This window comes from Nomascus leucogenys, chromosome 20, assembly GCF_006542625.1.
Source record: "Nomascus leucogenys isolate Asia chromosome 20, Asia_NLE_v1, whole genome shotgun sequence".
Classification (NCBI taxonomy): Eukaryota; Metazoa; Chordata; class Mammalia; order Primates; family Hylobatidae; genus Nomascus; species Nomascus leucogenys.
Window position 1 is genome coordinate 48,573,140 of NC_044400.1, and position 23,774 is coordinate 48,596,913.

Below are 23,774 nucleotides of genomic sequence, written 5' to 3' on the forward strand. Positions count from 1 at the left end.
GAACTATTCAGAGAGAGCCTCTGAGTCCTATTAATGCTTGTGAAGATGATTCAACTTCAAAAAACACTTCTGACCTCTTAGCGTGTGCTGTCTGTCCTCCATCCAGGCGCTGAGGGCACAACAGCGAGCAAACACAATGACAATGAGATAATTACAATTTATCATGGTGGCCCAGACATCGTGGGTTTACTCCCTGGCCTCTAATAGTCACCTCGCAGAGCTGATGTGAGGATGTGAGGAGATAATAAGTGCCTGGGCACTGAAAGACCTACTTTGCGGGAGAATGCGCAAGGTGCAATACAAGCACACGATTTAAAAAAAAGGCAAGTTGTTCCTGAAAATGCATAGAGGTATTTTCCCCAATAGGAGCAGCTTAAATGCAAACAAACAGAGGAAGAAATTTAAGTTATTTATCTTTTCTGCTAATTTCCAAACTACAGAACGTGACGTCCAGCACAGCATCACTCCCTAGACCTGCAACCGAGGGGAATGCTAGTGGATAGACATGCCAACAGCGAGAAAAGACTGTGCTCACTCCAGTGCTGGCCGCTTCTGGCTGTCCAGTGCTTCTCGGGGCGCGCTCCCTCTTTCTCTTCCCACGCCCGCCTAGTCCCAGCGCCGGAGGGAGGCTGCACTCGGGCGACCCTCCCCCCCAACCCCCGGGCTCCCGCGTAATCCCGGCCCAGCTTGGAAAGGAAGCGGGCGTGGCAAGTAGAGGCAGGGCTGGGCCACGGTGGGCAGGGCACAAGGGCGGGGCTATAGCCTAACTGCGCCGCGGAGGCTGCCGCTGGGGTTGGAAAGGAAGCGGGAGCGGTAGGGAGAGGAGGGGTCGGGCTGAGCTGTGGGCGGGGAAAAGGGCGGGGCCATGGATGGACCATGTGCCTTCTTAGGTGGAGTCCGGGGCTGGGCAGGGAGAGGCGGGGCCAAGCCGAGGTGGGTGGAGAAAGAGGGCGTGTCCATGGCCTAGCTGCGCCGCTGAGGCTGCTGCCGGGCTTGGAAAGGAAGCAGGATTGGCAGGGAGGCGGGATCATGCTGAGGTGGGCGGGGAGTCGGGGGCGGAGCCATGAGTGGGCCTCGTGCCGGCTTAGGTGGAGCCCGGGGCGCGCGGGGAGAGGCGGGACCGAGCCGAGGTGAGTGTGGCGGGGGGGCGGGGCCATGAAGGGGCGGGGTTCGCCGCTTCCTAGGGCCCAGCCCAGCCACTTGATCAGCTCGCAGGCTCCGGAGCGGCTTTGCCTTCCCGAGCGCGGGACGCGGCGCCCTGGGGGAGGAGGGCGAAGCGACGCGGCGATGGCTCCGCGGGCACTCCCGGGGTCCGCCGTCCTAGCCGCTGCTGTCTTCGTGGGAGGCGCCGTGAGTTCGCCGCTGGTGGCTCCGGGTGAGTGTCCGGTCGGAGCCGGGGCGCCGGGTGCTGAGCCCGGTCCCGGGAGCGCGGAAGGAAGCGAGGGGTCGGGACTGCAGCCCCGCGGCGTCCCAAGGAGCCTGCTTTCTGGCACAGCCGCGGGATCCTGGCGCTGAACAACTGGCTGTCCCGCGGCCGTCCGGGCAGGGCGCGGTGCGTGGCAACGGCTCCCGTCCCTCCCCTTCCGCGGGCCCCGCTCCCGCCTTCCCTCCCCGGGGCCTCCTCCGAGGATCTGTGTCCCCCAGCCCTGGGCTGTGCGGGGTGTAGGGACCAGGCCTTCCTCTGGGGCGCTTCCTCCACGGCCGCGCGCCTCGGAACCCCGCGGACCCCTTTCCCGCCGCCCTTGTCCTCAAAGGCGCCGCGAGCGGAAGATCGTGACACAGAGCACCGGGTTCGCTGTCGGCACCTCCTTCTCCCTTTTAAATACCTTAAAATATCCTAAAACCTAGAGGACTTTGAATCTCTTTCCACGTTTCCATTTATTTGGGTGGTTGATGGATTCTTGTAACAGGTCAAGGAGTCCACATTTCTTCCCATATATCCTGTATAAATCAGGCTCGGAAAAAGGGAAGGCGCCTTGGTAAACTACATTTTTTTCTTCATTGTGTTGATTCCTGTCGTCACGAAAGGAACCTTGTGTGGTCAGGGCAGGAAGCCACCAACAGAGATGCTAAAGTGTTACCAACGATGAAGCAGTTTTTAATTGAAATCAATCTTAAGAGGAGGTGTAAGTTTTATGGAAGTCCTGTGTCACATCCTTGCTTTTATAATTACAGACACTAGGGATTCCTTACCACCGCTTCCCCTCTTAATTGCCACCTAACAGCTGCAGTTAAAAAAAAAAAAAAAACTTACTTGGCCATTTGGGGTTACTACAGCTGGGAGTCTGACGTCAGCAAGCTCTTCCAAGCCTGGTTTCAGGGGTGGCTCCTCCTCAGGTCCAAATAATAAGCAACTGGAAGCCTTTCAACAGTGACTGTCTCCTCCATAAACATCCATAAACTCTTCCTCCTGAGAACATTTCAGTCGCTTACAACTTTTACACTGACTTAGCAGTTTGGCCTTCACTTTTTCATAGAAACCAGAGCAGATTGGAAGGGAAGGAGATGGATAGTATTGTCTCCTGAGTCTTTTTAGCAGGCCCGTATTTCCGTTAGCCATCTACCTGGGGAAATGGCAGCTAGTGACATGTTGTACTGGATGGAACAATTGTTTTTCTTTTTCTTATTTTGATACAGGGTCTCATTCTGTCACCCAGACTGGAGTGCAGTGGCATGATCTCGGCTCACTGCAACCTCCAGCTCTCTGGTTCAAGTGATTCTCCTGCCTCAGCCTTCGGAGCAGCTGGGATTACAGGCATGTGCCACCATCCCCGGCTAATTTTTGTATTTTTAGTAGAGATGGGGTTTTGCCATATTGGCCAGGCTGGTCTCAAACTCCCGACCTCAAGTGATCCTCCTGCCTCGGCCTCCCAAAGTGCTGGTATTACAGGCATGAGCCACCATGCCCTGCTGGTTCATTTTGATTTTCATCCTGCGTTTGATTGCTGGGACACATAGGTGCATAATCAGGTTCCACTTGGATGTGAGGTTGGAGACATTCCTTAGAGGGTTAGAGTCAGTTGCAACAGAATCTGAGGAAGAGTTTAATCTGGGAGTAAAATTATTAAAAATTCAGCACATGATGCATGTAATTAGCCATCATCAGCAGGAGAAATCCATCCCTAGAGTGGGTGTGTGTTTGGTTTGACCTCCGAGCAACACCCAGGTCTCAGGACTAGAATGTGACTGATGAAAGCTCTCATCTAATTGCATGACAGCCTTTTTTTTTTTTTCTTTTTGATGAAAGTTAATGCGGAAGAAGAAACAGGTGTCTAAAAAGGAAAAGATACAGAGCACAAATTTGCAAGTATCTTGAAGTGTGTGTAAAGAGAAGATGCTCTGACCAGCCAACGTCTGATCCCCTTGGAACCAAAGATGGTGTTAATGTTCTCACGTTGAGCATAGGGAAGTAGAGGGAAAGGAATGGGAAATACTGTTGAGTGCCTGCTGTGTGCCAGGCTTTGGGTTGAGTACTTTATATGCATTTTTATTTATTTATTTATTTATTTTTCTTTTTGAGACGGAGTCTTGCTCTGTCGCCCAGGCTGGAGTGCAGTGGCGCGATCTCACTGCAAGCTCCGCCTCCCGGGTTCACACCATTCTCCTGCCTCAGCCTCCCGAGTAGCTGGGACTACAGGCGCCCACCACCACGCCTGGCTAATTTTTTGTATTTTTAGTAGAGACGGGGTTTCACCATGTTAGCCAGGATGGTCTCGATCTTCTGACCTCGTGATCTGCCCGCCTTGGCCTCCCAAAGTGCTGGAATTACAGCCGTGAGCCACCACGCCCGGCTGCATTTTTATTTATTTATTTATTTTTATTTTTATTTTTATTATTTTTTAAGACAGAGTCTTGCTCTGCCTCCCAGGCTGAGGTGCAGTGGTGCGATCTCGGCTCACTACAACTTCCGTCTCCCGGGCTCAAGCAATTCTCCTGCCTCAGCCTCCCGAGTAGCTGAGATTATAGGCTCCCACCAGCATGCCTGGCTAATTTTTGTATTTTTTAGTAGAATCGGGGCTTCACCATGTTGGCTATGCTGGTTTGTAACTCCTGACCTCAAGTGATCCGCCCTCCTCGACCTCCCAAAGTGCAGGGATTACAGGTGTGAGCCACCGCGCCCAGCCTTCATATGCATTTTTAAACTCATTGCTCATAACCCTATGAAATACTTATTTCCAGTAAGGCAACTGAGGCAAGAGAGGTTAAACAACTGATAGGTACTGTGCCAGTCAGCATTCAGAGAAGCAGAACCACTAGGAGGTGTCTGTGTATGTGTGTACCTTTATATGTATCTTTATCTGGGATAACCCAGCCTGCTTGATTCCAAAGTTCATTCCCTTTCCACTGTACCCCACTGCTCTGCAGAGAAAAAATAGAATATGAGTCAACCTCTGCAATCTCGCTGAGATTCTAAGATAGTTTAGAACATCATAAAATTGTAAGCATGTGGTTATCAGAAGTTGTTAAGTAGAGAAAAGAAGGGCAGATAGCTTCACGGTGGGTAGTGACAATGCCTTTTTCACTTCCTTCCTAGTAGAAGAATCTCATTAAACTTGTCTCTTAGCAGCAGCATTCGAAACTATATACCACAAGCACCCAAAGGGATGATTTTCCACATCTTGGCTTATTTATGTCCTTAAGTTCTCTGGTTACTCAACCTTTAGGTTTATTAGTTTCTCTCTCAGACAGTGGGCATAGCCCTCGAGTAAGGAGTGGGTGGAAGAAGTCCTGGGGCTGGTGAGATGAGAAATGCATTGTCCTTGGGCTGCGGGCTTCCCTCCAGCATTCTGACTCCCTTTTAGATGCTAAAGATAAGCTTTATTAAATTCTGGGTTCTGTCTTAGCCAGGTAGCTGCGAAGCTGTACATCCACATAATATATAGTGTTTGGAAAGTTTTGAAAAAGCATGCCTTGGAACTTGGGAGTCCATGTCTACATTTAATTTAAAAAGGAAATGAAAAATGTGAGAAGTCTCTGTCAATTCCCTGCCCCACCCCCCCAAAAAAGGAAATGAAATGAATCTATTTGGAAGTTTGAAGAGTTGAATTTGAATGTGAGAGACCAAAGCCCCAAGTGAACAAACAACAGATTTTATTGTTTCTTTAAAAATGATTCTTTGGCCCTAATGTTGAAGTTTAGTGGCTTATTAAAACAATAGAGAAATGATTTAAAGCTGACAAGAATAAATTAAATTGTCACTGGTATAAACTATTAGGTTGAGTGGTTCCTAATAATTTGGGACACTTCAGTGGTTGTAAAGATTTGGTTGCTGCTGAAAACAGGTATGTTAATAATTCTGGTGTGGTTTATAAAAACTAAAATCAGAATTTGGTGTTAGTACACTGTAGACGCTTTACTCTTTTAGGAAAAAGGAATTCAATTTTTATTATTACCTGGTTTGTGGCAGGCGGTAGTCTAAGTACCTAGATCATTTCATTCTTACAATGAATTTCCTGTCAGTTATATATGTAATTTTATTCCTGTGTTTGTAGATGAGGAAATTGAGCCTCAGAGAAGTTGAAAAAGTTACTCATGGGCTGGGCGCGGTGTCTCACGCTTGTAATCTCAGCACTTTGGGAGGCCGAGGCGGGCGGATCACGAGGTCAGGAGATCGAGACCACGGTGAAACCCCGTCTCTACTAAAAATACAAAAAATTAGCCAGGCGTGGTGTCGGGCGCCTGTAGTCCCAGCTACTTGGAGAGGCTGAGGCAGGAGAATGGCGTGAACCCGGGAGGCGGGGCTAGCAGTGAGCCCAGATCACGCCACTGCACTCCAGCCTGGGTGACAGAGCGAGACTCCGTCTCAAAAAAAAAAAAAAAGAAAAAAAGAAAAAGTCACTCATGTGTAAGCTGGATTTTGTCATGGAGTCCATTGAGTCAGATCTGTTTGATTTTGAAGTCCATGCTTATTATTACTAAACTATTTTTTTGAGTAAGAAAATTCTTTTTATTCTGACGTATTTATAAAGAATCAGTAAGTAACAAGGTCATGGGGTGCTATGGTGGAAAGAGCACCAAGCCTTAAGTCAGGGCCTTGGACTTGAAGTCAAAAATCAGAAGGAGGCCAGGTGCAGTGGCTCACGCCTATAATCCCAGCACTTTGGGAGGCCAAGGCAGACGGATCACGAGGTCAGGAGTTCAAGACCAGCCTGGCCAATATGGTGAAACCCCGTCTCTACTAGAAATACAAAAATTAGTTGGGTGTGGTGGCACATGCCTGTAGTCCCAGCTACTGGGGAGGCTGAGGCAGGAGAATCACTCGAACCTGGGAAGCGGAGGTTGCAGTGAGCTGAGATCGTGCCACTGCACTCCAGCCTGGGTGACAGAGCGAGACTCCATCTCAAAAAAAAAAAAAAAAAAAAAAAAATCAGAAGGAGACCCTGATGCCTGCAGCATATGGTTCTGCCCACCTCCATTTCCTCACCTGTAAAATGGGCATTGTGCCAACACCTGTCTATCTGTCCTACTGGCTGCTCTGTCTTACTGAGCTCTTGTCTCTGAAAGTTCTGGGTAAATGGCAAAGTGGCATATATCTTTTATCCTGTGTATCTTTAAAAAATATAGTATTTTTTCTCCAGAGTGCGCTAATATTAGGCTTGATTTATATTATGTCATTTAAACTGTCAAATAAATGTGGACCACATATATTAAACAGTTTTTATTCTGGAGGTGGTGATAGCTTTGCAATGATAGGGATTTTTAAAAAGCCCAGAGTGACCCCTCAGATTAGAGTTTGCTACTGTTGCATGGGAGTTAAGTAGCCAAGCCATCTTTTCCCATTTCCCTTTAGCTGAAATACAGTGCACTAGGTATTTTTGGAAAATTTCCCCAAAGATTTAAAGTCTGTGGGAGGAAGGAGCGAGAATCACTCTTGATTCCATTACTCCAAGGCACTAGCCATTGTTAGCATATTTCATTCTGGTCTTCTCTAATTGCATTTTTTTTTTTTTTTTTTTTGAGATAGGGTGTTGCTCTGTCACCCAGGCTGGAGTGCAGTGGTGCGATCTCAGCTAACTGCAAGCTCCGCCTCCCGGGTTCACGCCATTCTCCCGCCTCAGCCTCCCAAGTAGCTGGGACTACAAGCGCCCACCACCATGCTCGGCTAATTTTGTTTTTGTATTTTTAGTAGAGACCGTGTTTCACTGTTAGCCAGGATGGTCTTGATCTTCTGACCTCATGATCCGCCCGCCTCGGCCTCCCAAAGTGCTGGGATTACAGACATGAGCCTGTAATTGCATTTTTAACTCGGATAGGTTCTTTAATTGCATTTTTAACTCGGATAGGTTCATAATGCAATATAACTTTGTATCATGACTTTTTCAGTTTATGTTACACAGAAATGTTTCTCTATTTCTGTACACACCCAAAAAAGGGCTGCCTACTGCTCCACTATATTGATTCACTGTATTTTACTTTACTATGTAACTATTTGGGAGATTTCAGTTGATAATTATTTTTAAGTGAGTTTTAAAACTCATTTCAGTGAATGCCTCTGTGCATGAAACTTTGCCTAAATATCAGAGGACTTCCACAGAAAATGGGTTCCTGAAAAGGCACTTTGAGGGTCAAAGATGTTCACATTTTTGAGGCAATTGATGACATCAGTGTTGATCTGAAGGTCATCCCAGGTTACATTCTCACAGCAATAGCCAAAAAGACTCAATTTCATATTCTTGTTATTTTCTCTGAAAAACATATTCGCTAATTTGTTAGGCAAAAATTGGTACCTTGATTGTTTTAATTTGTACGTGGTTGGTAACTATCAGGTTGATTTTGTTTTCTTCTAGTTTTTGAGCCATTTGCAAGTGCCTTTATGGACAATTCTGAAATGTAAAAAGCTCTGAAAACAAGTTTTTCTTGTAGGCTTTTGATAGCCTCTGTAGGTCGTAAAACTTAACTTGAACTAATGTGAGGTTTTAAATTTTTTTTTTGAGATGGAGTCTCTCTCTGTCTCCCAGGCTGGAGTGCAGTGGTGCTATCTTGGCTCACTGCAAGCTCCGCCTCCTGGGTTCAAGAGATTCACCTGCCTCAGCCTCCCGAGTAGCTGGGATTATAGGCATGCACCACCACGCCTGGCTAATTTTTGTATTTTTAGTAGAGGTGGGGTTTCACCATGTTGGCCAGGCTGATCTGGAACTCTTGACCTCATGTGATCCACCCACCTCGGCCTCCCAAAGTGCTGGGATTATAGGGATGCACCACCACACCCAGCCTAATGTGAGGTTCTATGGTATATATTATTCTGTCTTGACTATTTGCATGTTCTGCTGAATAATATTAATGAATTTGATTTGAGTGTTACAGGTTGTACACTAAATGCATTGCATTACCTTCCTAAAATCACAAGGTTTGAACTTTGAAGCACATCTGACCTCCAGGTTTTCAGATAAGGGATTATGGTCCTGCATTTTCGCTTCTGTGACTCATCTGTTTGGAGGCAAATACAAAGCTGCTCAAAGTAGCAAAATTTCCAGTGGAGAAAATGAGTCCTCAAAATGAGTGACACTTCAGAAAAAGAAGTACAACTTTGGTACTCTAGTGTGAAATCTAAGAAAATAAGGATACCCCCAAAAAACTAAGGTTTTGTTTATTCCAAGTGACTTTATGAATGGGTGCCAATTAGAATGGAAACTTGTTGGCTAGATGGAGAGTTTGGGCCAAATTTCTCCTCTGCTTTCTTCTGCCAGTTACTAACACAGTTCTCTTTGTAAGAGAAACTGAATCTACCCAGGGGACTTTCTGGAGGATGGATGGGTAGAGGGGCCGGACATCTGACCTTGAGGATCCTTTTGCCAAACCTGTTGAACTCAGAGGACCCGGTTTTCCCCTTTTTTTTTTTTTTTTGAGACGGAGTCTTGCTCTGTCACCCAGGCTGGAGTGCAGTGGCGCAGTCTCGGCTCACTGCAAGCTCCGCCTCCCGGGTTCATGCCATTCTCCTGCCTCAGCCTCTCCGAGTAGCTGGGACTACAGGCGCCCGCCACCACACCCGGCTAATTTTTTTGTATTTTTAGTAGAGACGGGGTTTCACCGTGGTCTCGATCTCCTGACCTCGTGATCCGCCCGCCTCGGCCTCCCAAAGTGCTGGGATTACAAGCGTGAGCCACCGTGCCCGGCCAGCAGGACCTGGTTTTCCATTCTCACTTGCAATACCCCAAGGCCCCTGGCTTCTTCTCTTTACTCAATAGCACCGTCCGAGGATCTCGAACAGAGAGAACCCCAGGTATCTCCCATTTCCCGTGCCCGCTGCCAGCCCTACCTGATCCCCCTCTCCCATTTTGTTTGTGCACTCTTGTGGATAACTGCATTCCAGCCACTAATAAAAGTGCCTGTTGTACAGAGAAGAAAAAAATCTTTAAATTACTTTCCTTATCTGTATTATAGAGAGAATATGGCTGAGCTGTCTCACGGCATTGTTGTGTCAGTTACGTAAAACTAGTGAGTGCTTGGCACACAGTAAGTGATCAAAAAGTGTATTATTATTGCCTAGCCTAAACCAAATACTAACCTATCACAGCTAAAGATTGAGACAAAGTTCCTAACCACTCCAGAATTTTCCTTTTTGGGCCTCTGCCATTACTTGAGGGGTTTCCTGTCAACTGTTGTTCCTGAGCCCTGGGTGCTGGTGCTGGTTGTGTAAAGGGCAGAGGGGTCTTTGAGGAGGGGATGTTGGGCAATGCCTAAAGGAGTAGGGTCCAATGGGCTTGGCAGAGTTCTCTTGGGAGGCAGGGGATTTGTGGGGCAGAGCCATTAGCCACCAAAACTAAGCAAAGAAGGAAGGAAAACACTACCTTTATAAGGTGATATAGTCTGTATATTTGTCCCTGCCCAAATTTCATGTTGAATGGTAATCCCCAGTTTTAGAGGTGGGGCCTGGTGGAAGGTGATTGGATCATGGGGTTAGATTTCTCATGAATGATTTAGCATCATCATGAGAAGTGCTGTCCGCACGATAGTGAGTGAGTTCACAAGAGATCTGTTTGTTTAAAAGTGTGTGGTACCTCCCCCCGACTCTCTCTTGCTCCTGCTTTCACCATGTGATGTGCCTGCTCCTCCGTTGCCTTCTGCCATGATTGGAAGCTTCTGAGGCCTCCTCAGAAGCAGATGCCACTGTGCTTCCTATACAGCCTGCAGAACTGTGAGCCAATTAAACCTCTGTTTTAAAAAATAAATTACTCAGTCTCAGGTATTTCTTTTTTGGGGGGACAAGGTCTTGTTCTGTCGCTCAGGCTGCTGGAGTGCAATGGTGTGATCTCAGCTCACTGCAGCCTCTGCCTCCCGGGTTCAAGTGATTCTCCGCCTTAGCTCCCGAGTAGCTGGGATTACAGGCGCCTGCCACCATGCCTGGCTAATTTTTGTATTTTTAAGTAGAGACTGGGTTTCACCATGTTGGCTAGGCTGGTCTGGAACTCCTGACCTCACGTGATCTACCTGCCTTGGGCTCCCATAGTGTTGGGATTACAGGCGTAAGCCACCATGCCCAGCCTCAGGTATTTCTTTATAGCAGTGCAAGAATGGCCTAATAACGTAAGGGTAGAACATGACATTTTCTTTTGGAAGAACTTTGGAAGATTCACCAATTGGTTTATTCTTAGATAGCTGATCTATAGGTGTAGTCACAAAATTGTGACAGTTTTTCTTCAGTATTTGATGTAATTGTCACACTGACATGCTTTGTGATTATCCAGGGTCCAACTGCTTCTTGTTCATCTTCTCGTGGCTCTTTGATGAGTGTTTCAATGAAGGAGACTCTTAGGAGGAGGAAGCAGAGTCCTGTAGTATTAGGGCTGGAAGGGACCTTGACTGTGTCCTGCAAGCTTTTATTTAGCAGATGAGGAAACTGTGTTGGCACAGCCAGGACTTAAGTGAGTGTCTTTCCTCATTCTGGGACTCTTCTCATTCTGTTAGGCTGTCTATGGAAGTGGATCCAGCCTTGCTGCCTATGGCAGGTTTCCTTGATCTACATATGCCCTTGATCCTCATGCTCAAGGGCCTGGTTTCTCAGCTCCTTGGATGTAGGAGGAGGAGGACTAGGAAGAACTTTGGCTAACTGACTCATGGGAGTAATTGTGTTATTCTTAGTCATATTTTAGATTCAGAAGGGACTTTGATGGTCATCTTGTAATTAACACCCTCTTTTTGCAGCTAGGGAAACTAGCCCAAAAAGGTTCAGCGTCCTGTGGGAGTCAGGAATGGCTGTAGCCCATAGCAGATGAGGAGACCTTTAGGTTTGGTGAGGGAGGGACTATGTGTATGTCTTGTTTGCCATTGTAGGCTCGGATCCAAGCACAGGGCCTGGAGTAGAGTAAAATATTTAAATATTTGAATGAAGGAAGGAAGCCAGAGTTAGAATTCAGGTGTTAGGACTCTTGGTCCAAAGCTTTTTCTTTATAATAAAGTGAAGAGTTACTGTTTTCAATCTTCACCCACAAATCTTAGATGTAAGCCTCCCCACAGCCCTTCCCCTGCACTGGTGAGAGGCTGTTTTGTCTGCCAGCCTCTATGGGCCAAATTATTCCAAAGGCAGAAAAATCTGGTCATGGAGGAAAAATGAATGATAATAACAAACAAGCAATACTTACCAAGAACGATAATAACAAACAATCAGTACTACCTTATCAGGTGATATGGTGTGACATTGGTAGCATTTTCAGTGCAAAGATTTTTGAAACCCAAATCTCTTCATAAAACTCTTCTCAAGGACAAACTAAACTCAGTTGTGTTTCTACAACCAGTACTTCAAATGCATCTATTAATTGTATATGTATCTTATTCCTGATTTTATAGTACTTTATACTACTCAAAACCAATTGTTTCATGGCTTCTTTGATTTACTTATTTATCCAACAGATATTAATGAAGTAGCTTACAGTGTGCAAGGCACCGAGAATGAAGTGATGTGAACAAAATAGACTCAGTACCTGCCTTTATGGAGCTAGTAGGTTATCAGGAAGACAATTAAACAAGCAAAATGACATACCCTGAGTACCTTGTCAAGGAAAGTATGACGCAGGGCCAAAATACCTAACCTAGGGCTGGGGTTGGGACATGCATGGACAAACTAGACTCCGGTGCAGGTTGGGCATGCTCTCTGGAGGAAATGAAAGTGAAATTTACAGCTGCAAAAACTGCAGGAGTTGGTCAGGTGGAAAGAACTTGTGGTCACTGAAGAGAGGAGGTAAGATCAAGCAAAGCAACAGCAGTGGTTCCCAAACTTGAGTGTTCAGAAGCCCAGCTGGAAGGCTGGTTAAAACAGATCTCTGAGCCCCACCCGAGAGTGCTTAGTCCATAGGACTGGGATGGGTCTGGAGACTTGCTTTTCAACTCTCATGTTTCCAGGTGATGCTGGCTAAAGTATCAACTGTGAGCAGGGCAGTGAAAGAGATAAGAGTAGGTGGAATCCCCTCCCCTCTTCTTGGGGCTGTATGTGTCCTGTCCTCTGCCCATTCTTCAAGCTGAGATCAAGGATAGCATTTCTAAGAAACATTTCCTAGGTATTCTCACTGCCTTCATTGCCTCCTGTGAATATATTGTCCACAAGTCTATGGATACATGTTGCATCTTTTCCATGTTATTTAGCCCTCAGTTACATGCAATTGTTTCCACCATGTTTGTTTTGTCTAGGTAGAGCTTCTTGAGGCAGCTGAGCATATGAAATGGGTACAAAATATTTGATTGCCTGATCAAATTTAATTCTTGCAACCACTATGAGGAGCAGGTTGCATGTTGTTTTCTGTTCTGTGGAGATGTGGAAACCGAGACTTACAGGGAATAAGCAAGATGAAGAGAAGGGGAATTTCTTGTTCAAGTCAGAGGAGGGGAAGTCAACGTGAGGTGTATGTTCATTGTTCTCAAATTCGCTTTGCATTATGTGAAATTGCAGGTATTCTGTGCCCAGCACCACTAGTAGAAGGAAAGTTTTATATTTAATTTGTTTCTGAGCTTTTTGATTATAGGTTCATCTTCTTAAAGAGAATACAAAGGCATCTTATAAATTGAATGTAGATTTTGTTTTTAGCAGGAAATGATTATCTTAGGAGTTCTACAGAAATTGTCCACTTGCTTTTAGAGTAAATATTTGGAGGGGGTAATTCAATTTACATGTCATTAGGCTTAGAAATGATTTTTATAAAATTTTGGCGTGAGGGAGATAGGACATATCAATTTCAATTTCCTGAAAAGACACACATTAGACAATTATGCCATTACCAATCTTTGAGTGGCCAGATGGATTTCGCTGAGTGGTTGAAGACTTACAGAGAGCCTGTGCGTAGCACGTTCACAAGACAGGTAGGGTTCAAAACTAACTAAAAAGAATTCCTTTCGATACCAGTAAGCTGCCAAGCCTTCCTTCCCCATGCGTGGATGTAAACATAATCTGGTTTTCTCAGATTCCTGTAAGAGGTGGAAGTTTGAAGAATTCATTGGGCTTTTGTATCACAGTACAACTTGGGAACACTAATTTTCAAATGTTCTAACAGTTCTTCATAGCTGGAAGTCCCCAACACAATCATGTGAATCATCCACTTTATAAAAAACAGCAGCCTGGAATTTCCTGGCATTGGTGAAGTGGCAGATGGCTAATGAGCAGATATTCCTTCATTTTTCTTTGCAAGTTTGTTCTATATGCTCGTATGGCCTGAATGCTTTTACTGCTTCCTCAGTTCTTTCCATCCTCCCTCTAAAGGCAAAACACAGAACAACCACCAAAAGAAAAAGGGAAGCATTGGACATTGTTTAAAGCTATGTCATAGAGCCAAGAAGCTGGGTTTTGAAGGTGAAACTCATTTCACAGTCGTGATTGTCAACTCAGCCCTTTTTAATAGTCATTGCAGGTAAAACTTGTAGATTATTCTTTACAGTGTGCAGTTAATTTAAAAATGAGGTTTCTCTTATTTGAGATATCGTTAGGTGCTGTGTAGGTATGTAAAATGAATAACAAACTTCTTTTTTGTTCTCCACAAACTTGTGATTGAGAAGGGGGAGATAAGCTATGAATACAAATCACTATAGTATAGTAGAGAATGTGTTTGGTGTAATCAGAGAACTACAGACAAAGTGCTGTGTGGGATCAAAGGGAGGGAGACTTTCCTTCTGATAAGGGCGATGGAAAAGACTTCATTCATAGCCTGAAACTTGGCATTTTCAGTGGACCTTAAAAGGGAGTGTATGGAATGGTGTGCTGAGCAAAGGAAACAGCCTGTGTGCAAAGACATGGAGATAGGAATAGAGAAGTTAGTGCAGACTGGGTGTGGCAGAGACTCCTCAGTGGAAGTCACGTGAGATGAGGCTGCAGAGGGGAGACTGAGGCTAGGCGACAGAGCTCCTGAAACTGCACTTTACTGTGTAGTTGTGGAGGATAGGGGACAACAAGAGGCCTCCAGGCATTGCCATGTGATAGAAGAGCCCCAGAAGCTGAGCTGAAAGGGGACAGGGCCCTGTGCTGTCAGCAGGGCAGTTGAGATTGCCGTTCCCATTTCCTTTTCTGCAAAAGTGTAGGTGGTAGGGAGGCAGAGGGTGAGCCGTCAAGCAAATAATACAGTCCTTTGTAAGTAATACAAATAGGATCTATGCAGCAGAATAGATTTAATGCAATCCATATGACATGCAGATAGAAACAATTTTTCAAAGTTTAAGGAGTGCTGAGAAATGAGAATCATGAAGTCAGTGCTAAGTATATAGTTCTGGCCTAGCGTGGTGGCTCACGCCTGTAATCTCAGCACTTTGGGATGCTGAGGCAGGAGGATTGCTTGAGGCCAGGAGTTCAGGACCAGCCCGAAAACCATAGCAAGACCCTGTCTCTACAAAAATAGAACAAAAATTAGCTGGGCATGGTGGCATGTGCCTTTCATCCTAGCAACTCAGGAGGTTGAGGCAGGAGGATCGCTTAAGCCCAGAGGTTCAAGGCTGCAGTGAGCTGTGATAGTGCCACTGCACTCCAGCCTGGGCTACATAGTGAGACCCTGTCTCAAAAAAAAAAAAAAAACCAAAAAAAAAAGTATATAGTCTTGATGGCTTGGTGGTGTGAAAGCCAAGGAGTGTTTATTAATGGTTCAAGCTCGCTAATTACGTATTTTTCTTAAGTTAGAGTAAATACCTTGAAATTATACAAATCAGCTTGTCTATTGAATTCTTGATTACAGGCGTGAGCCACCACACATGGTCCAGACTATTGAATTCTCAACCATTAAATATTTATTTTTTGGAAGTATGTTGGTGTATTTTCATTTTTTGGCCCTACTGTGGGTCTTGTCCTTATTTACTTCTCTTTCCCAGTATGGAGGACTGTCAGTGTTAAGGCAGTCTCTAAATAAACCATGCATATCAGCACTGCGATGATTTGTAAATCCTGCTTGGCTAAGGGCTCCATCTCTGTCACTTCTGGTGAGTTTTCTCAGTCCCTTAATTTCTTATGATGTGATGAAATAGATTTTGGGGAAGGAAAACTAACCAGCTTCAAAGCAATTCAGTATACATCCAATGCCTACATATTATGGAAACAGTAGTTACACAAACTAAATAGATCTGGTGGATCTTAGTTCCTGGGTGGGTGGGAGGGATAGGGATGGAGAAGACTTGAAGGAGGGAAAGAGAATTCTTTTGCATGAACCATATGGAAGTTGATCTGTTGCCACCACAAACTTGTGATTGAGAAGGTTGATCTTTTCCACACTGGTTCAGTGCTGCATCTTGATGTATTAGTGAGTAAAGACTCTTGACTTTGAGTCAATGTGGTGTAATAAAAATGATATATTTGATCTTGTCCCTGATTCCTGGGACTCCTAAAAATAACCCTTGGGATTTCTTGAGTGATAGGAACATTTTTTGTTATTCATAATGAGCTCCTTTAGACCATACCTGAGTTTGTGCTCGTGTGATCCTTGGACTCTTGGTGGGCCCCCAGGTAGCTTCAGGATGGGGGCTAGTTGCCGGAGGAACCAACCATGTGATTACAGGGTTAGAACTTTTAGCTGCAATCCCTGATCTCTGGGAAGGGAAAGAGGCTGGAGATTGGGTTCACTCAACAATAGCCAATGATTTTGTCAGTCAAACCTGTATAATAAAAACTTGGTTAAAACTGCAGCAAGGAGGCTAGGAGCTTCTGGGTTGGTGACATATGGATGTGTTGGGAGGATGGCGTGCCTGGAGGGGGCTTGGAAGTTCTGTTTTCGTGCCTGTTCCCCAACTACCTTGCCCTATGAATCTCTACCATTTGGCTGTATCCGAGTTGTATGCTTCGTAATAAAACCGTAATCATAAGTGTAGGGATTTTCAGAATTCTGTGAGTCATTGTTACCCAAAAGAGCCCCGATCTAGACCCCAGAAGAGGGTTCTTGGACCTCGTGCAAGGAAGACTTCCAGGCAAGTCCATAGAGTAAAGTGAAATCAAGGTTATTGGAAAGTAAAGGAATAAAGAATGGCTATTCCACAGGCAGAGCAGCCCCGAGAGCTGCTGATTGGCTATTTTTATGGTTATTTCTTGATTATATGCTGAACAAGGGGTGGATTATTCATGAGTTTTCCAGGAAAAGGGTGAGCAATTCTCAGAACTGAGGCTTCCTACTTTTTTTTAGACCATATAGGTAACTTCCCAACATTGCCATGGCATCTGTAAACTGTCATGGTGCCGGTGGGAGTGTTTCTTAGCATGCCAATGTATTATAATTAGCATATAATGAGCAGTGAGGATAACCAGAGGTCACTTTCATTGACATCTTGATTTTGGTGGGCTTTCACTGGCTTCTTTACGGCACCCTTTTATCAGCAAGGTCTTTGTGACTTGTATCTTATGCTGATCTCCTATTTCATCCTGTAACTTAGAATGCCTAACCTCCTGGAATGCAACTCAGTAGGTCTCAGCCTCATTTTACCCAGCCCCTATTCAAGATGGAGTCACTCTGGTTCGAATGCCTCTGATAATTCTAGCAAAATGCCAAACTTATTGAGGGGGGTCATGGGAAGCCCCCAATTTGTAGTCCCTAGGCAGAAGTGCAGTTAGCCTGGGGAGCCCATTTGCGGCTGGCATCTGAAGTGGGGTCAGTCTTGTGGGACTGAGCATTTAACCTGTGGAGTCTGCACTAAATGCCAGGTGGTATCAGAATTTAATTGAATTGTGGGACACCCAGTTGGTGTTGGAGAACTGGGTTTTGGAAAAATGGAACAGACAAGTCTTTGCTATTGGGAAAAACCAACTCATAATATGAAAACTCTGGGGCTGGAATAATCTCTCTGAAATTGCATAGTTTACTATTTAGAAGATAAAGGCTCAAAAGTGTTTTTAAAAGATTTAGTGGGGCGGCCGGGCACGGTGGCCTCATGCCTATTATCCCAGCACTTTGGGAGGTCGAGGCGGGCAGATCACGAGTTCAGGAGATCGAGACCATCTTGGCCAACATGGTGAAACCTTGTCTCTACTAAAAAAATACAAAAAATTAGCTGGGCATGGTGGCACGTGCCTGTAATCCCAGCTACTTGGGAGGCTGAGGCAGGAGAGTCACTTGAACCTGGGAGGCAGAGGTTGCAGTGAGCAGAGATCACACCACTGCACTCCAGCCTGGACCACAGAGTGAGACTCCATCTCAAAAACAAGCAAATAAAAAAGAATTAGTGGGAAAGAAAAAAAATTATCAGGCTGTTCCTTACCGTTTATGTGTTTACATTGTTTTATAGTGTAATAAAGTAGAAGTTATACTACTGTATGGTTTTCTTTGACTCTTGTTTCCTGTGGTTTTCACCAAAAATTTCATAGCACTGTCTCTGCCTCCAACCAATGGAAACATCTAAAATGTCAATATGATGGATTGTAGGTTTAGTAGTCTCTTTACTAAGGGATTTCCAGTATCCTGGTTTACTGCTGTCTACACTATTAATATTACTCTGACACTACAGTAACAATTTCACATGGTTCAACCTTACAGTAATGATGGCTCCTTATTGACTGTTACATACAGTTTAAAAAAAACCTATCGATTATGATCAGGACATTTTAGAAACTACAAAAAGTAGAAAGAGAGAAAAAAATGCCCCAGAGTTCCAGCAAGAAAACATAAATGTTAACTGTACTTGGGAGATATTTTTTTAACAGGTTTCTTTTTTTCTATGCACACCTCTTCCCTTTTTTCAAAAACATTTTGTGATTGTACTATGAATAATTAAAATAAAAGAAAATGTGGGGAATGCTAAGACACAAAACACTAAAAAGAAAAAAAGATTTATAATCTTACCACTTTGATAACCTTTTGATGTCTTTTTTTCTTATGAAAACTGGGACCATTTAAGCTCTAAATACTGCTTTGTATGTGTTTTTATTTTTTTCACTTAACATTTTTCATTCACAATTGAGATCATTTTGGACAAAGTGGGTGATGACAAATCTGATCCCTTCATACAAAGTGTTTCTATTGTTTTAAGAGTCAAAAGGAAGTGTAGGGTTTTTGAGAAGTAACCAACTGTTTCATCAGTGTTATATGTAGATCAGGGTAGCATTTTAATTTTGTATCTTATAAATGGCAGCAGAATTACTTTTTAACAATTAGCACTTGATTAAATAAAAGATAAATTGACTTGGAAAGAATGTAACTTTTAAATGTACCTTCTCTTCCTAATAACTGACTCACTAGGAAATGCCATTCTGTCATTGTAGATTTATTGTTGTGTTAGATGGATAATGATTATCTGTAGGTTTTCTACCTTCTCTAACTCTACTACGTGAACACTGTAGTATCTAGAATAGAGATGAGCTATGGAGAATCCCATTCGATGGACTTTTACTGAATGTTGAAACTGTGAGCTGTCACATTTCAGCAGTAATGGAGCAGAGTGTGGAGTTCTGGAGCCAGATTGCCTGGATTAAAGTCACCTTTGATACTTGCTACCTGTGTGACCTGGCGTAGGTTACTTAACCTCTCTGTTCTGTAGTTTTACATCTTTAAATGGGGCTGGAAATAATAGAACCTACCCCATAGAGTTATTGTAAGGATTACATGAGTTAATATCTGAAAAATGCTTGAAATAGTAACTGTACACATTATGCATCAATATGTGACTATTATTAATAGTATTTTTTTCTATGTGTCTCACTGGTTGCTACTGGTTTTCAGAGTTCTTGTTTGGGTTTCATGCTAGTGACATTCATTTCTCCTCCTTAACATTGACTTCCCTATGTCTAGGCTTTTCCTGATTACTTCTGTTTAATCTTTCCTTCGTTTGCCTTTTCTGAAGTGACCTTTATTTTCTCTCCTACTCCCTCCTTTACTTTGGCCTTTCTCTAACAGCAGTAGCGGGGACTTCACACCAGGGGACTTCAGCCGGGACAGATCCTTGGAGCTCCACACTTCCTCACCTTCCTTTTCCAGTTGCTATGTTCTCAGAAGCCGGCCCACGTGCCTGTCTTGGAGGAACATTGCCCGACCTAACCTGTGACTAATTGGAAAGCCCTCCGTTTAGGACTTTTGTAGTTCTCTGTTTAGTCATTATCTGCTTCCTGTACCTGGAAGGAAGAGAATCACTGGCTTGCATGCGGGGATGTGGGTGCCTGACTGGCCTTGTGGTGCCAACTGAGCAGTGCTGTGTGGTCACTGCTCACTCACCCCCAGGGCTTATCTTTTCTGCACCCCACATTTAACACTGCCCCTTCCAGTCCAGCTCATGTGATTCCTTGTCCTTTTCTGGATGTTTGATTTTATATCCCCAGCTGAGCTGTGAGCTTGGTGAGGATAGCAACTGCTTTGCTCTTATTATCACAGATAATAATAATCATAGCAATAATGGCTAGCATTTATTGAGTACTTAACTTGGATAAACCCTAGTAATCTCATATAAGGCTTAGAAACTATTATTATTTTATGGATGAGGAAACTGAGGCACAGAGATGCTAATTGACCTTGCCTGGGGCCTCACAGCTAGGAAACAAGTCGAACACAGTGCAGCCAAGAAAAAAGCCAGTTTCTGCTTTTGCTTCCATGCTTCCTAGGGAGTAGTCTTGCTTCAGAGTTGGCCCTGCCTGCAACAGACCTTGGTTCAAATGTTGGCCCAGCCATTTCCCAGATGAGTGACTTCAGCTTCAATACTTTGTTCTTGATCATCTCCATTTCTAAGATGGGTTTAATATTAACACCTATCTCAGAGTTGTAGAGATAAGAAATGATAACATAAGTAAAAATTCCAGTAAAGGTTAGTTGCTGTTAGCAGTTGGTAGTAAAGTAGTTGAGCATCCTAGAGGCCCTGGATGTGGAAATCATAAACCCCCAACACTCCACAGGGGCATCTGTTACCATCTCTCTTTCTCCCTCTGCCTGGTCGGGCGCTGGGCCAGTCTTCCTTTCTGACGCCCTTGCTACCCTCCAGCCGGCTCAGCACCACCCATTTTTTCCCCAGGTGATTAGTTTATGTCCTATTCTGCAGGGTAGAAATGACTCGGCTGGACTTCCAACCCTGACAGGTGCCAGTTGTGCCCAGAAACCAGGGATCTAGCTCCCCAAGGATTGGTTTCCTGCACCAGCTCTCTGTAAGCTCCAGGGAATTCACTGATTTCCTAAAGGAGCACCCCTTTGACCCCATTTCTTCCGTTGCTGCTGGAGACAGGCTGAGATGGCGTGTTTCCTCCTATTTGATGGTTTTTTTCTGGCCCTTGCTACTTAGCCTTCCTCCCATAGTTTAAATAATTTCTAACCTAGTTCTTGGTTGGCTTCTTGCAAGGAGTGTATATGAACAGTTCTGTTAGGACTCGCAGCCATGTGGAAATTGGGCAGTAGCCTTTGGTGAGGTTGTGTAAGCTCGGATTTAGCGTCCCCTTATGGATCTGGCAGTTGGGGATGAATTGGAGTCCTGGGAAAATCTGGTTGAGAGCTAGTTCCCCAAGCTGGGTTTAGGAATGTGCTGCTATTTATAGCCTTTCTTTTGAATCTTTGCAAACTGGAACCTTCTGTTGATTTTGATGAACCCAGGAGCATGCTGGTATATTTACATCCTTCAGAAAGGACTTATCCAACAAGGGTGTGAAGCTGTGGGGTGTATCAGTTGTCCAGCTCTGAAAAGAATCTACTTATTTACGTTTGTAAAAACCGTTGGTATTTGGCAAATGGGGTGTAAGTACACTGGACATTCTGTTCTACCAAATAGGATCTTAACAAAACTGTTTATAAAGTTACAGTGAACTTGGGGACTTGATTGATTACCCAGGAGCCCTTCTGCAATGAGAGAATTTGCTTTCACATATCCGCTGCGGCAGATGTTTCAGGCACTCCTACTGTGTTGCAGGAACTGTGTTAGGGATTAGAGGTACAAACCTTCACTTCCCCACCTCCACTTAGGGGAAGAGGTGTTTGACTTCAGTTAGGGTTTTCCGGCGAGTTCTGTGTCCTGTTGGGATTCCTGCCTTTGACCGTGGTATGTCTGAGTGGTGTGCTGTTGTAGTGAGATGGGTGGGGAAAATGTCCTCCTAAGCTTTGGTTCTTTTGCTTGGCTTATTTCTCTGCCTTGACCCAGTGATATCATGTAGGCCACTGATATATTTACAGAATGATGATATTACCTAACTTCGGATTAGGGATTTCAAATAAAAGAATGAATGTGAAAGTGCATTGAAAAGTGTGTTATTTGGGTGGGAACTTTTATATCTTGTACTGTGTGTCCCTATTTCATGTGTATGAATGAAAATTTTCTTTATTCCTCTCCTTTTTAAATATTTTTTCTGAAAGATTTTTAGATGCCATGTAATTAACATTGCTGGTACAAATTATGTTTGTGGCAACCATTGAATAATAGTTTTTGAGCAATAATGTGAACACATGCATCTGTGAATAAGGTGCTTTTCAATAGCTGGAAAAAGGTCTTTTACTTTTACCTTTATGATAGGTATAGAGGGAGATGAAGTAGTTATACATGAGTGATTTTTTTTTTTTTTTTTTAAGATGGAGTCTCGCTCTGTCACAGTGGTGGGATCTCAGCTCACTGCAAGCTCCACCTCCCAGGTTCAACCTGGGTTCAAGCAATTCTCCTGCCCCAGCCTCCCAAGCAGCTGGGACTACAGGCACATGCCACCATGCCCAGCTAATTTTTGTATTTTTAGTGGAGACGGGGTTTCACCATGTTGGCCAGGATGGTCTTGATCTCTTGACCTTGTGATCCACCCGCCTCGGCCTCCCAAAGTGCTGGATTACAGGCATGAGCCACTGCGCCCAGTCGATCTTTTGTTTTTTGCAGTTAAAATTAATATTGGGAAATTTTGTGCTATCAAGATTTTTTAAAAATGAAGCCACTACAAATTTCATTCACCTACAGCTGACTTCAGTCTTTTTTTTATGAAGATGATTTTTACACCAGAAGAAGATATGTGCAAGTTCCAGTGTTAATCATATATCATAGGGTCATTGGAGAGAGGCAGCTTCTTAGTGTTTAAGGGCCTTTGGTGGGTGAATGTCGACCTGTATGCAGCCCAGCCGTGTGGTTCATTGGTGATAGTTTAACAAAGCCACATAAAGGCATGTGTCACTAGATAAAACCCAAGGCCACCGCCCCTTGCAGACAGCAACATGGCTAAGAGTGTGGGCCCCGGTGTGTCTGGAATTGGTGGGTTCTTCGTCTCACTGTCTTCAAGAATGAAGCTGCGGACCCTCGCGGTGAGTGTTACAGCTCTTAAGGTGGCGCGTCTGGAGTTTGTTCCTTCTGATGTTCGGATGTGTTCAGAGTTTCTTCCTTCTGTTGGATTCGTGGTCTCGCTGGCTCAGGAGTGAAGCTGCAGACCTTCGTGGTGAGTGTTACAGCTCTTAAAAGCAGTGTGGACCCGAAGAGTGAGCAGTAGCAAGATTTATTGCAAAGAGTGAAAGAACAAAGCTTCCACAGTGTGAAAGGGGACCTGAGCAGGTTGCCACTGCTGGCTTGGGCAGCCTGCTTTTATTCTCTTATCTGGCCCCACCCACGTCCTGCTGACTGGTAGAGCCGAGTGGTCTGTTCTGATAGGGCGCTGATTGGTGCGTTTACCATCCCTGAGCTAGACATAAAAGTTCTCCATGTCCCCATCAGATCAGTTAGATACAGAGTATCCACACAAAGGTTCTCAAGGCCCCACCAGAGCAGCTAGATACAGAGTGTCGATTGGTGCACTCACAAACCCTGAGCTAGACACAGGGTGCTGATTGGTGTGTTTACAAACCTTGAGCTAGATACAGAGTGCCGATTGATGTATTTGCAATCCCTGAGCTAGACATAAAGGTTCTCCAAAGCCCCACCAGAGCAGCTAGATACAGAGTGTCGATTGGTGCACTCACAAACCTCGAGCGAGACACAGGGTGCTGATTGGTGTGTTCACAAACCTTGAGCTAGACATAAAGGTTCTCCGCATCTCCACCAGACTCAGGAGCCCAGCTGGCTTCACCCAGTGGATCCCGCACCAGGGCTGCAGGTGGAGCTGCCTGCCAGTCCCGCGCCGTGCGCTCACACTCCTCAGCCCTTGGGTGGTTGATGGGACTGGGCGCCGTGGAGCAGGGGGTGGTGCTCTTCAGGGAGGCTGGGGCCGCACAGGAGCCCATGGAGGGGGTGGGAGGCTCAGGCATGGCGGGCTGCAGGTCCCGAGCCCTGCCCCGCAGAAAGGCAGTTAAGGCCCGGTGAGAAATCGAGCGCAGCGCCAGTGGGCTGGCACTGCTGGGGGACCCAGTACACCCTCCGCAGCCGCTGGCCCGGGTGCTAAGGCCCTCATTGCCCGGGCCGGCAGGGCCAGCCAGCTGCTCCGAGTGCAGGGCCCGCCAAGCCCACGCCCACCCGGAACTCCAGCTGGCCCG

The 23,774-nt window shown here is 45.1% G+C and overlaps 1 protein-coding gene across 1 annotated transcript in view; it reads left to right on the top strand.

Annotated features, from left to right (window-relative positions):
* Positions 1 to 1,171: 1,171 nt before the first annotated feature.
* RELL1 (RELT like 1) overlaps positions 1,172 to 23,774 on the top strand; it is a 74,469-nt gene continuing 51,866 nt past the window's right edge. Inside the window, exon 1 of the mRNA XM_012499851.2 lies at positions 1,172 to 1,375. Within this exon, the coding sequence (XP_012355305.1) occupies positions 1,288 to 1,375 (88 nt within the window). The 5' untranslated portion in view covers positions 1,172 to 1,287. The remainder of the gene's footprint in view (positions 1,376 to 23,774) is intronic.